General features: G+C 48.8%; 6 protein-coding genes across 6 annotated transcripts; 1 reads left to right on the top strand and 5 right to left on the bottom strand.

Annotated features, from left to right (window-relative positions):
* Window positions 1–396: 396 nt before the first annotated feature.
* Window positions 397–2,423, bottom strand: N7484_010972 (putative protein kinase; the record flags this gene model as incomplete). Its single annotated transcript, XM_057121359.1, has 2 exons — window positions 397–944; window positions 1,001–2,423. 2 exons carry the CDS (start codon window positions 2,421–2,423, stop codon window positions 397–399), a joined length of 1,971 nt encoding a protein of 656 aa, XP_056967113.1.
* A 957-nt stretch (window positions 2,424–3,380) lies between these two features.
* On the bottom strand, window positions 3,381–4,274 carry N7484_010971 (uncharacterized protein; the record flags this gene model as incomplete). The annotated part of the gene is made up of 1 exon (XM_057121358.1): window positions 3,381–4,274. The coding sequence occupies one exon, from the start codon at window positions 4,272–4,274 to the stop codon at window positions 3,381–3,383; it is 894 nt and encodes a 297-aa protein (XP_056967112.1).
* Window positions 4,275–4,561: 287 nt separating this feature from the next.
* Window positions 4,562–5,509, bottom strand: N7484_010970 (alpha/beta hydrolase; the record flags this gene model as incomplete). The annotated part of the gene is made up of 1 exon (XM_057121357.1): window positions 4,562–5,509. One exon carries the CDS (start codon window positions 5,507–5,509, stop codon window positions 4,562–4,564), a length of 948 nt encoding a protein of 315 aa, XP_056967111.1.
* Window positions 5,510–6,009: 500 nt separating this feature from the next.
* N7484_010969 (cyclase) lies at window positions 6,010–7,226 on the top strand (the record flags this gene model as incomplete). Its single annotated transcript, XM_057121356.1, has 5 exons — window positions 6,010–6,194; window positions 6,246–6,357; window positions 6,411–6,453; window positions 6,503–6,610; window positions 6,661–7,226. 5 exons carry the CDS (start codon window positions 6,010–6,012, stop codon window positions 7,224–7,226), a joined length of 1,014 nt encoding a protein of 337 aa, XP_056967110.1.
* A 771-nt stretch (window positions 7,227–7,997) lies between these two features.
* N7484_010968 (glycosyltransferase family 32 protein) lies at window positions 7,998–9,225 on the bottom strand (the record flags this gene model as incomplete). Its single annotated transcript, XM_057121355.1, has 4 exons — window positions 7,998–8,273; window positions 8,326–8,685; window positions 8,741–8,896; window positions 8,947–9,225. 4 exons carry the CDS (start codon window positions 9,223–9,225, stop codon window positions 7,998–8,000), a joined length of 1,071 nt encoding a protein of 356 aa, XP_056967109.1.
* A 1,622-nt stretch (window positions 9,226–10,847) lies between these two features.
* N7484_010967 (Ytp1 family protein) lies at window positions 10,848–12,707 on the bottom strand (the record flags this gene model as incomplete). The annotated part of the gene is made up of 3 exons (XM_057121354.1): window positions 10,848–11,009; window positions 11,060–12,384; window positions 12,440–12,707. The coding sequence occupies 3 exons, from the start codon at window positions 12,705–12,707 to the stop codon at window positions 10,848–10,850; spliced, it is 1,755 nt and encodes a 584-aa protein (XP_056967108.1).
* Between the last annotated feature and the right edge of the window lie 411 nt (window positions 12,708–13,118).

Raw genomic sequence — 13,118 nt, 5'->3', positions numbered from 1 at the left:
TTTCCCCTTGAGATGTTCCTTGATACAATTTATTTATCCTAGTAGAGCAGGAACGAAGCGACTTGTATCAAATGGTTATTGTAAAAAGGCGTCTATTGGAGATTGCTTCCAATGACGGTATATAAATGGGTATAACAGCTCATCTAGCCACGAAGTGAAGAAAAAAAAAAAGATCAAGAGATCTCAAGTCCGAAAGGCAGCGAATGTAATCAGTATCACGACAGAATAGAAGTTAGTAGTAGAGAAAAAAGGTGAATATGTATGTATGGAATCAAGGAGAAGATGAAGAAGGTGAAGAAGGTGAAGAAGAAGAGGAAGTGAAGATGAAGAAGAGGAGGAAAAAAACGAACACGAGAAAGCAAAGTTTAGGCGGAAAGAATGCATGCGAGGCCGGCTCTACGGCACTTCCTTGTCGCCTCGTTTCAAACCATTAGGAACATCGATGGCATCTCGGACCCATGGCATGGCGGCGATTTCATCAAGTGTCTTGCGACGGGTATTGCGCTTCAGAAGGCCTTCCACGCAATCGCGAGCGCCTTCCAGGTCGCGACCCTTTTCGGGGTCCCATTCCTCATCCGCGTTGGCATACCGATACCAACTCCACTCACAGCGAGCGATACGGTGAGGGGTTCGAGCGCGGAGTTTGGCAGGATCGCCACGAGTACCAGGAAGGACATCAAAGGGCAAACGATTCTCCATTATAGCATACAATAGCACTCCCAGAGCCCAAGCGTCAGTAGCACGACCATCGTAAGACTGGCCCATGAGGATTTCAGGGGCCGCATAGTCTTCGCTACCACAGCGAGTTTGGAGCAGTGGGCTCTCAGGAGGCTCTGGAATACGCCGTGACAGTCCTAGATCGCTGAGCGTGACAACTGCGCGGTCGTAGGTACGCCAGTCTTTAACGTCCTCCATAGCATGGATTGGCAAGGTTAAAAGGACATCTGGTAAGTAGTGTTAGCGTGGGATTATCGATAGCAGGCCACCAAAATACACATACTTTCTAATTTGATATCCCGATGCACAATATAATGGGAATGTAAATAGCGGACCGCGCTGACTAGCTCCGCAAATATGCGCCTGATGAGGCTGGGTGATGAGGAGCGAGCCCCGGATGTAGCATATTCGAAGAGGTCGCCACCAGGACAATAGTCAAGAACCAATAGTGCGCGTTTCTCGTCACTGCCAAACGCCTTCAGTTGAACCAAGGACGGATGATTCACTGATTTCAGAATCTCGACCTCTCGCTTGAGTGAGACTTCTAACCGCTCCTGGTCTGCTCCTCCAGCGGGTCCATGCTCGATAACCTTGACCGCCACCAACTTCTGAATAGATACGGGCGGACCCATGTCGGCTGTTCCATCGGCAGAGGGCGATAAGGGTGTCTGAATTGGTTGTTCAACACGCGCTGCCAGACTCACTTGACTGAATGTACCCTGGCCAAGAACACGTAGTTTCCGGTAAAGTCGCGCTTGCTGGGTACGGATCGACCGAACAGAATAGATTTCATCTGAAGCCGAAAGAGAAGGCGGGTGTTGAATAACAGGCTCTGTGTCGCTGTCACCATAGCCACCACTCCCACTGCTGCGGGGTGGGCTCGGAGGACGGACAGACGGCAATGCGATACCCCGATGAACCGCCAAATATTGTTCGCGATGCAGACCCGTCGACTTTGAGTCGGTGCTAGATGATGGTGCGATATTGGGACCGGTCCCCGAAACAGCGATGGGACGAGGCAGAGAGATACGACCGGGAGGCGCATAGTCACTGAGACTGCGATTGCGAGCATGCTTGGAAGGGGTTTCATATCGGATTCGATTGGCGACTGGGGATTCTTCGCCTAGATCGTTGAGCCCAGTATATGATTTTCCGTGCGATCGCGAGGGCGGAAGAGCCAACATTTGCGACGAGTCACTTAATCGAAGACTAGATCCACTCCGTGATGCCGAGGATGACGTGCGCGACAGCGAGGCTTCGCCTCGGCGCCAAGGTGATGCCCCGCCGATGGGAGAAGGCAGTGGGGTAATATCGCCCATCGCATTAAGCTGTGGTGAAGAAATGAAGGACGCCGGGGACAAGGACCCTGCGCTAGAGATGGGCGGGGCTATGAGGGCGCGTAAGCTTGGAGTACGCTGTGGGAAGCTACCTGACGAGACGCTGAGTGAGGCTAAAGGATCGGAATCGCGATGCGAGCTGATAGGACGCGAACTGGGTAAATCGGTGCGAATCTGCAGTGAAGGCAAGGGCGACGGCGGCATCAATACGGAAGCTGCAGAATCTACTCGCCAGGAATCATGGCCGCCGTCCACACTGGATTGACTTTCCGGGCGACCGCCATCGTTGATTGCAGCGAGAACATTGCTATCCTGGAATTTCAGAGCCAAGCCAGACCTCTCGGTCGGACCGGAGTCGGAGATGACCATTGATTCCTTCAAGATGGGAAGTCGCAAACGGCCGCAATGGATTTCCAATCGCGGCGTAAAAAGTTGCAAGTACGCGTGTCTCAGCCTCCAAACCCGAAAAGGCCTTAGCGTGTGGGTAGAAGACCCGTCGAGTTAACGGTTTAACGTCTTCTCCCGTGAAGGGAAACACGACACACAGAGGAACAGCCGAGAGATGGAGAGACGTGATTGAAATGAAAGAAAAATAATCAAGGCCGAGATGAATCGATGACGATCACGAAAAACTCGAGGGGCGAGTCAGCTGACGATAATGGATGACCCCCGCATTCGGAACTAGATTATACACCCTCAACCTATATTTAGCCTTATCACTGTTCTGTTGGGCTTGAATGCCATGTCTATGGAAATTGAATTGAGCGATGGAGCCACCGAGAGGGAATTTGCATGGTGTCAAAATTCACAGGTTGTTATCGCGGTGTTATTACGTAGTAGGCCAGGATAACCTAAGTAAACAAAGGCACTTAGTAGTCTATACAACTCCAAATACCTCAAGGTTCATATTCAATTTCTAGGGATGAAAGTATATTCCTCGGTAACCTAGTGTCTCAATTTTCGGGATTCCCAATAAAGTAAGCAGGAGGTTCATCTCACTGCACGCTGATGGGAAAAAGAGGTTGGGAAGATGGCAAACAAGGAATCGAGGCTTCCCCATCGGCTCCACTACTGACGCAGGGGCCAAGCGCCCTGTGCGGGAACGGTGGGCTGCAACTCATTTCAATGCGACAATTATCAGCAAATTCAATTTTCATCGTCTATGTCGCGGGGAAGAAACAACACAATCGAGGGTGGTCGCGTGGAAAAGATACATGGGACGCGTAAACAAACCTAGAGTTGCAAACAAGAATGACCGGAGTATTCCCCGGTCAGGTGCAGTTGATATCACATTTCATGCGCCATGCACGATCCAGCCTCCGGAATCTAGAACCGATTCTCCGGACTGATCAATCGGCCTGCAACCTCCCAATACGCCCCTTCCACCTCACTAATGGCGGTTCCTTGCACCCAATAACCCTTGCCATTTGGGCTCTCGGCCGCAGCCGCAGCCACTATCGCCCACGCAACATCGTCCGGAGAGCTCTTCAGGGTATTAGGTTGTTTTGTTGCTTCCAGACCCTCTACCATGGAGGTCAAAGTCAACCAGGGCGCAATCCAAGAAATCGAAATTCCCGCTTTTATCACCCCCTCGATCTGCGCTGTGCTGCGGACCAATCCCAACACGGCGTGCTTACTAGCCGCGTAGAGCGGCTGCGAAGAGATGGGCACATAAGAGCCAGCTGATCCGACCACCACAATGCGACCTCCTCCATTTTGTTTCATGTGATGAATGCCAAGTTTAAGGCCGAAAATGACCGAATTCACATTGATGTCAAACAGCTGAGTTGATGGGCGTCGGAGTGCGGAATCATCTCTGTTGTTTTCGTCGGCCAGGTAGTTGTAGCGGACCTGGCTATCCATTTCCGCATGCTCCACCGAGTCGGACATTTGCAAAAGTGTAATCTCAGGATTGATGGCGGCATTACAGACAAGGAGGTCAATGGGCCCGATAGTGGATTCGACTCGATCAAAAAGGGCGACTTGCTGATCCCAGTCACTCACGTCGCATACGTGGTAGGTAGATTGAAATCCAACTTGTTCACACGCCTGCTTCAAGTCGTCTTCGCGCAAATCGACCAGGACTACTCGTGCTCCGTTTTGGGCAAGGAGAGAAGCGGTTGCGAATCCAATGCCTCTTGCTGCGCCAGTAACAATGGCAACGCGACTGGCAACAGCGTCCTTGACAGTCTTCATATCAGGCCGTAGAACAGAAGTCATTCTTGATGATTGGAAGCTTCAAATGAGGGGGAAATTGGAGGCGATGAACTTTGTTTGGAATCCAAAGTGCTCCGAGTGGGATTCCCACTGTTAATAAACATTGCAGGCCCACACGGACCCGGCATCTCCATTTCCCGTGTCTTGTCGTCTATTGTTCTAGCCGAGCACATCTGGCAAGTCCAAAGGCTAATTTTAATTCACTATATTGCGACTGCTATGGCACGTTTAGCCTCGAAACAAAAAATCCCCTACAAAACCATCTTCCTTTCACTATCTATATGTTATAATCAAAAACTAGTCATGGCTCTCTCCCGGTTAGCGATGGCCTTCTTTGTGGAACTTATTGACGGAGCCATCGCCTCAAATCCATGCGGAAGACCAGGATACAAATGATATTCCGTGGGAATATTGGCTGCCACAAATCGGTGTACATAATACAACCCTTCATGTACAAACATATCTAGTTGGCCGCAGTCCATATATAGCGGAGGAAGGCCCTCCACACTCTCCACGCGAGACGGTGCAGCATAAGAGCTAATGTTCTCAGTTCCTGCGTTAGATCCAAGATATGCAGTCCACCCGGTCTTGTTATCGACCTCGTCCCAAAACACCAACTGACCCGCATGATTGATATTGGTTCGATCATCAATCATTGGATAAACAAGAATTTGCTTTGCAATGGGAGGGGATAGCGCTGTGTCTCGGGCCAGCAGTGTCAATGCAGCAGCCAAGCCACCTCCGGCACTCTCTCCCATGACAGCGATGCGAGCGGGATCAATTGATAGTTGACTTGCGTTCGCATGTAGCCATTTGAGCACTGCCCAGCAATCGTTGAGTGGTTTTGGATATGGGTTTTCGGGAGCCAACCGATAGTCAACTGTCAGGACCTGCACTCCAGTACTCGACACCGACCTGATATGTGGCACGGAGCACTGCTCTGCACTCAACGAGATATAGCCACCGCCATGGATATGAAGAATAGCAGGGTCGCCACCTGCTTCAGGCTGATGTCGCTTGCGGAAATGATAGACATTGACTTCATACCCATCTTCTGATGGGACGTGATGGAGGATTCTCTCCATGTCGTCTGGAATTGGGGGTAGAGCGCTGGTCATGGATGCGGTCATTGCCCGTCTGGTTGCAACGTCATGAAGGGCAGGCTTCTGAAATTGAGCCAGCTGCTGCAGCACAGGGCCTGCTTGTTTGAGAAACTCCGAGTCATATTGTAAAGACATTCTGGCAGAGCAGATTTCGAAAGTGGATGGCGCAGATTGTTTATCATAACAAGACATCATTTATTCGTCCACATTACATCCATTTCAAACACTTCTTTCGGTTTCCAAATTCCCGATCCGCGCCAATCCATTTTCATACTTGTGAATTACCTTCATTAAAATAATTTTTCATCCGTCTTCCGTCTGACTTCCCGCTCCAACGGACCAAGCAATGTTCCGTAGCCGAATGTTCGGCAGATCCAGGGCCTCCAGGGCTCCACAGAAGTGGAGAACTTTCCTTCGGGAAGTTGACAGCGAGCTTTACTTCAGTGATCTACAAAACGCGCTAGTCCCAGATACCAAAAACCTCGCAGTACATAACCCGATTTAATCATACTATCGTCGATATTCCGCGGTATAACCTGAGAAAGCCAGCAATACGTGCTTATCAACGAAAGAGGGTTGCGCAGAGAATTGTTTATTGTGCAACTCTTGTACGCCAGAAAAGAAACCAATACACGATGCCCCTCCAGTTGCCGAATTTCGATGACTTACCGCTTGTTTATGGCATGCCGCAGGGCTGTGCGTGGGGAATATTTGACAAAGATGGCAAAAAAGATGTTTTTGGGACCCTGAACCTCTTGACGCTGGATGTGGTTAAAGCTGCGGCTGCAGAGGTGCGCCACGGGATTTCCGTTTCGCTAAAGTAAAACTTTTGTTTGCGAAGGGTGTTATGATTACTGGCTAACCTTTCAAGTTGGCCTATTGGAAGCATCAAGATTTCTGGATTTTTCCGGAAAAGCCTTGAGCACAGGGTCTTTAAGCTTGAAGACAAGGAGGCCAATTTACATTACGGATTTGATGACGAGGTATGCATCGCTGTTTCATTTTTCGTTGTGTTGGTTCGTCTAATGATCATCAGGTTGAGTTCAACACCCAGGGAAGCAGTCAATGGGATAGCCTATGTAGGTTTGATGGACTTGCCAGAACAACAAACATCTAATGTATCAACAGGTCACTTCTTACACATCCCAACTGGCACAGCATACAATGGTGCCAAGCCAATTGTTGAGGAGATGCAGAATCCATCCTCCTCGAAGCAGAAGCTTCCAACATTAAACCGTCAGTCTTGGTATATATGCCGAAACCTATCAGATGCCTGACAATAGCAGACTGGCACGATCGCGGCTGTATTGCCGGACGCGGCGTCTTGATCGACTTCAAATCATACGCAGAAGCCAAAGGAATTGAATATTGCCCCTTCTCCGCATTCCGCATAGGTGTCCCCGATATTGAAGCCGTCGCATCATACCAAGGAGTCACATTCAAGTCCGGAGACATTCTCATCGTCCGCTTCGGCGTCACAGAAGCATTGGGAAATATGACTGGTGACGAGCAAGCAGCTTCCCTGGCCAATTACCAGGCATGCGGACTGGATGGAAGTAAAGAGATGGCTCGTTGGCTTTGGAATGAGCATTTTACAGCGGTGGCTAGTGACAATATTGCCGTCGAGGCCATGCCCCCCATGATCGATGGTGTCGAACAGCCCTTGACACACCTCATTCTACACCAGTGGTGTCTAAGTTTGTTTGGTCTTCCGCTTGGTGAGCTGTGGTATTTGAAAGGTCTTGCTGAACAGTGCAAAGCCCTTGGGAAATACACTTTTCTTCTTACGTCTGCGCCACTCAACGTGCCGGGCGCAGTTGGGAGTCCACCCAATGCGTTGGCCCTTCTGTGATTCAAGCGTCTGTTCTGTTTTCTACCCTGCACTTTCTTGCAGGGCATGACTTCGTATCGTCTCAGAGGCTAGTTTAATATGTTTCCAAATTCGAATTCTTAAACCGATGGGCTTGGGTCAATGTCGAATTTTATTGCATGAAAATACAGTTGTGGCATGCTGCTACATGCTCAGGTAGGCCTAATGAACTGTGAAGTCCGGCTTTTTAATCTCTCTTAGTAACAATCACAAATAACCCTGTATTGGAAATGACTGGTCCTCCCTAGGACGCGCGATCCACAGTGACCTCGAAAAGGAGGCACAGAGCTGGAGCGAGTCTACTGAACAAGTCGTTGATAATGTGGAGCATACAAATCAATACAAAGCAACCTTGGAATGAACCCAAATAACATACATCCCGAGCTTTTTTTAGTATTTACCATTCCCGCCGTGCTTGCTCACGGACTCACTGAGTACCTATATCTAAGCACGGGTAACGCCATACCCTGTGAACCCTCATTAGCGCAATTTTTCCTCCATCTCTAAACAAATATTCAAACTAGTACATTGTGAATTCTACTACTCTCCACAGGGTAGATGAAAGTGGACATAGAAGGTTGGATAAAAACCTTAAAATGCTCCAAAAGAAAGCAACCAATCCCCGATCTCGCAGGTTCGAGACAATGCATGTAGCGCTCATAAAAGACAAAGTATACACCCAATGCTGTAAATATACAAAGATCGTGTCTAATAATATATCGATACAAAAACTGCATAGAAATTGCAGATTTGTCAGGCGTTGACGTCACCGAATCCGTACAAGGTTTTGGTGGCCTCGTCTCCTTTGGAGCTTATTCTCCATAGCAATGCGTACACCATGTGACGCGCGCATCGTGAAGGCGAAGATGATAAGCCGGATGGGCTGACGATTGAAGGGACCTTGCTGTAGCGGTAGCGATGCTGGCCCCCTAAGAGGACAATTCGACCATAAGTCCAGAAGAGGCAGAAGCCCATGGCAGCGGCGAGGAAGAAACCGCAAAAGGTGAGGAAGATCCAGTGTTGGCCCATCTTATGTATGTTAGTGGTTATCGAACTGCCTGGAGTCTCGGAATATGCTAACCCAGAAAATTAAACGCGCATCCTTGCCATGCCAGCTATTTCCAGTGTGGTGAGTGAAGAAACTCCAGGAGTGCTTCTGGTACTCATCCGACATAAGAATGCGGACACGGCTCGTCTCGGACAGGTGGTCCTGCATGTACTCTTTCCAGACAACCGACAGGAAGAGCGGCCCGGTCGAGTACATAACGGTGATGTAGGGGAGGAGCCAGTGGTGGTCGTACTGCTGGAGCAATTCGATCACGCGCAGGAAGAATGGGTGCTGGGGTACCGAACCCATTACATCGTTGGAGATACCAGTTGGTACGGTGCGGCGCACCCACGCGGGGTAAACGAGCAAGGGATCTAAGCGACGATTGCAGCCCTGGTAAGAGTTAGATCATTTGTATGAAATGGACTATTGCTAGGTAGGACTATACATCGTCCAAATCGATATATGTTCCGCCGTAGTGTGCCAGAACGAAATAACGAATTGAATCTGCGCGCTGAATGGGATATTTATAGCCGTCAAAAGTCTCGAGAAACCAGGGATATTCGGCGGCAATAAAGTCGCGCGACTTTTCATCCGTCCACAGCTAAAACAATGGTAAGTACGAAATTGGGTCGGGTCACGCGAGAGTCGTACAATATACTCATAGTCTGGGTGCAGGTCAATGCAGGTCTGCTGGGCATCGAGCCATACCTCTGGAATGGTGTCGTTTTTGTAAGTTTGGTGAATAATTTTGGGAATTATCTGGTGAAGTTGTTCGATCAAGGTGGAGTTTGGTGAGGGTAGCTCGGCGCCGCGAATCGCGTCGGCCGCGGCATTTTCGACGAGTAGCGATAGCAGTGTCGAAACACTGCGAACCAGGAGAGTAATAATGAAGAGGCTGATTAAGATAAAAATCAAAAGAGCGCGTCGCATGATGATAGTTAAGAGTGGTTGAGTCGGGAAACAAATGCGTCAAGTCAATTGAACCGAAAGTCGGGAGTAGCCAAATCACTTCGGCGAGCTACTATGCGGGCCTTGTAGGCTTGAGTATATCGAAATCGCGTAGGTAATAAGTGATTGGTAGGTTTTAGCTTTCGGGCATCGAGTTCAAAAGAGGTGAAGATATCAGAACCCAAGCTCGAGCGCCAACGGGAAGAGAGGATATACAAGAATTGACCAAGTGGGAAGGGAATGAAACGAATCCAAAGAGTAAAATAATAAACCTACAATCAACACAGAATACGCAGAGGCAATATTGTAATAAATTTGCTGGCCTGAATGTCCGCTGAGAGTTCGCCGAAAGTTCGCTGGATGATCGCCGAATGTTCGCTGGATGCCAAGTCAGCCGCTCCACGGAAGACGCTGGCCTATGGCACCTTCAAAACATGCGTTTTGGTGGAGTGGAGCGAAAGAGGCGAGAATTCCTTGCTGCTGTTGGATTGACCGGCCGAGAACATCCAAGTATTCAATCAATGCCCATGTACTGCTGACAGTCGAGTGGTCAACAGAGATTTGCCGCCCTATCCGAATGCATATCAGAACAATATTAGCTGCGTGTCCTTACCTTGCTGCCTATTATCAACCAAGTTCTCAGATACGTTGCGATATCGAGAGCTTAGTCTATATTCTATTGAGGGACACTGCTTCCTGCCGCGGGAAACACACACTCGCAGTTTGCAACAGGTCTTTGAATACGTTATTTTGCCTTCGTCATGCATAACGGTGTGCGCGTCGCAGTGATAGTCGCGTTAATGGTTATGTTCTCGTTATGCCTGTTGAACAATCATCTTCAAGATCTTGATGAACAATATCGTGCGCGAACATACGTGCAAGGCTGGCTGAGCCGGCATCGGCCAGGTCACGTCCAAGGTGATGAAGATGATCTTTATAACCAAGTCTGAGACGTCATTTGGAACTTGTGCACAAAAACCTTCCTTGTAAGATTGTATCCACTGGTGCATAGTAAAGATTTTCCCACTGACCTGACTGTGCAAAAAAGCCCGACGGGGTTCTATCTATAGACCTGGCATGTCTTGAGATTGGTCCGCCAATGCGTGCACTCAACGCCCCTAATAGTCCTAATATGTTTTATTGACTCTGGAGGCAATATTCCTGAAAGAAGTGCTATTTGGCTTCAGTGTGGCCCGCATATACGCTAGGATAGGCGACTAGAGGAGGCCCAGCTTAGTTTTACATCACAAAGATATCAACGTGAATGAATATTCTTACTTTAATGCATTGAAATAACACATCTGTCATTGAAATTTTGGCCCAAATTGGTGCCAGTTGCTCGCTTCGCTATTTTGGGAGAACTTTTATAATGAATCTGGTCAATTTAATCGATTTGGGTTGACATAAATGTAAAGATAGAAGACAAGCCCCGATATAAAAGCTCGAAGGCCGTGTGGTGAATAATGATCAACTTCTCTCTTTTCCTCCCCTCATTTGTTCTTGTTTCCCCTGTTCCTTTCTCTATGTCTCGGCCTTTTAAATACCATCCAGTTCGAAAGTTACGCTTTCTATAATTTGATCGCTCCTTCCCATCATTTAGAGTATTACCGTTGTTCTTGTGCTCGCTCGCGTTTTACCGCCCATGCCTTGATTGTGATGGTCAGAACCACCAGCGACATAATGAAGGCTGTGAAACCCAAGGCCACTGTAAAGGTGAACATGGCATCCAGCTCATAAGACTCCATGGCTTCAATCACTTGCCGGGCCTATTAAATGTTAGTAAGGTGGCCCTTTGGGATTTGCGGGAATCACTTACACTCAGCATGAAGATGAGGCCCCCAGACATAAGGCAAAATCCAGCGACGATCTCTGTGGGAGGGCGAGCCGGGAGGTACGAGGTCGGCGGACGCAGAAAAAGCAGGAAATATGTCATTCCACGAGCAATCGCGAATCCAATGAGCATATTACCCCACTGCTTGTGGACCATAGTCGAAGTCATGCTGTCCTGGTGGTGTGACGCCATCATCATACCCAGGAGCAGGATGATAAGAGCCGGCATCGGGTTAAGAGGGACACTCTGTGATTTGGGGGCCTCCCAGTTCTCATCTTCGGAGTCATGAGCAGGGGATCGTAGCAGGGTATCGTTAAGCGCATTGCGGATATACCGCGATTCGAAGAGCATGCCGACAAGACCACCGCCAAAGAACATGATAGAAATTGAGACATGCTCCAAATCACTCGCAGTCCACTCTTCCCCCCAGCCGGCTAGGTGCTCTAAGAAGACATTGGTAACACCATAAAGCCAGATGACGAACGACTCCACAAACTCGCCTGAAGGAACTTTTGCCTTCCAGCCGACAACACACGCTGGAGGCTTTTTATTCCAGGCCCATCCTAAGTCCGCCCAGGCTCCGATAAACCGTCCAAGTGTGAGGATACCGTACCAGAAGAAGATTCCTCCTTTAATAAAGTGCGCGAGGCCGTTGAATATCTCGATACCATGGAAGATACCACCATAGGTAACAGCTCCAGTGGCAATAGCAATAAACCCGAATGGAAGAATGATCCGATCAATCGCATCATATAGGCCATTGAAAATGCTAAGGACACGGTTCGAGATAGTTCCAGGCGCGCACTTTGCGATAAACCTTTTGACAATAGAACTGTTGTACCAGCCACGCAGATTAAAAGGCCTCGGATGAGGCTCCTCAGGCTTTTCAAAGTCATCCTCCTCGACTTGCAATTCGTAGAACGGCGATGAAAGACTGCGAATTGAGGAACTAGATTCATTTCCCTGGCTATCGTCACGGTACCTGGAGTACTCGTGCATAGTTCTAGTAGGATAGAGACATTCGTGCTCATCTGTGGTAATTGGGAGGAATGTATCACGATTTAAAGATCTCGATTGCAACTGCTTGGACTCGCCACGACCAGCATTTGCAAATATCAAGGCAAGAACAACCTGCCCACTGACGATACATGTCACGATCCAGCCAATCTTGTGGTGGGCATTGTTCTCGTATAAATTGGGAGTCTGGCTGTTATAAATGATTCCGAAGAGTAGACCGAGGGCATTTAAAACAAGGAACAAGCACTGCGACCGAAGCGCAAGACGCGAGCGGCCAATGCTAAGTAGGACGGCTGGAGCGGAGTTAGTCACAATTTTAAAAGTTGCCTGAATACAAACTTCTCTCACCTGCAGGAAGAATAAAGCACCAGCTTAAAATCATGAGCGCAATGTGCGTCAGGATGGTACTCGAGTGCTGGCCATAGGAAAAGTAGCTCGCGAAACTTTCACTTTGGGCGTTTTGTGAGACGGAAGCTGTTACAGCAGCTGCGCTGGAACTAGCGTGGATATCCATGCTGATTGCCATATCGTTATTCATTGACTTTCCGTTTCCGTGAGCGATCGAAAGGGACGCGAAGGCAAGCGTCGCATAGGTAGCCCTAGTTAAAAGCCACATGGGGTCGCCTCAGTGATCGCGAAACCTGTGGGAGCCCTTGACAGTTTCCTGCAGCTACAAGAGGTCGAAATTGATGCAGAGCTCCAATCGGCACAGATGATCAAAGATCGAAGCTCTGTAGAATCGTGATGTACCGACGCTGCCAGCTCCCTGAAATACAATCTTTCGTGACTCTGGAATCTTTGTCTTTCCTCCACACCCGAGCCCGCTGTCATGAATACCCAGGCTGGTGGTGGTGTTAGATGGTGATTTCGATGTTGGAACTGGGGATGGTATATGGCTGTGAAAAAATTGGAAGTATAACTGTGAGCGCTTTTCAAAAGACTCGGTGGAGTAGGACGCAGGGATTTCAAGTGTTCAGCAATTGATCATCGGCGCTGAATCCCAATGCTTCGGAAACGGCGGACGGCG

Source organism: Penicillium longicatenatum, assembly GCF_028827895.1.
Source record: "Penicillium longicatenatum strain IBT 33135 chromosome Unknown contig_7_segment0_segment0, whole genome shotgun sequence".
Classification (NCBI taxonomy): Eukaryota; Fungi; Ascomycota; class Eurotiomycetes; order Eurotiales; family Aspergillaceae; genus Penicillium; species Penicillium longicatenatum.
This window is presented reverse-complemented; position numbering and strand designations above follow the sequence as displayed.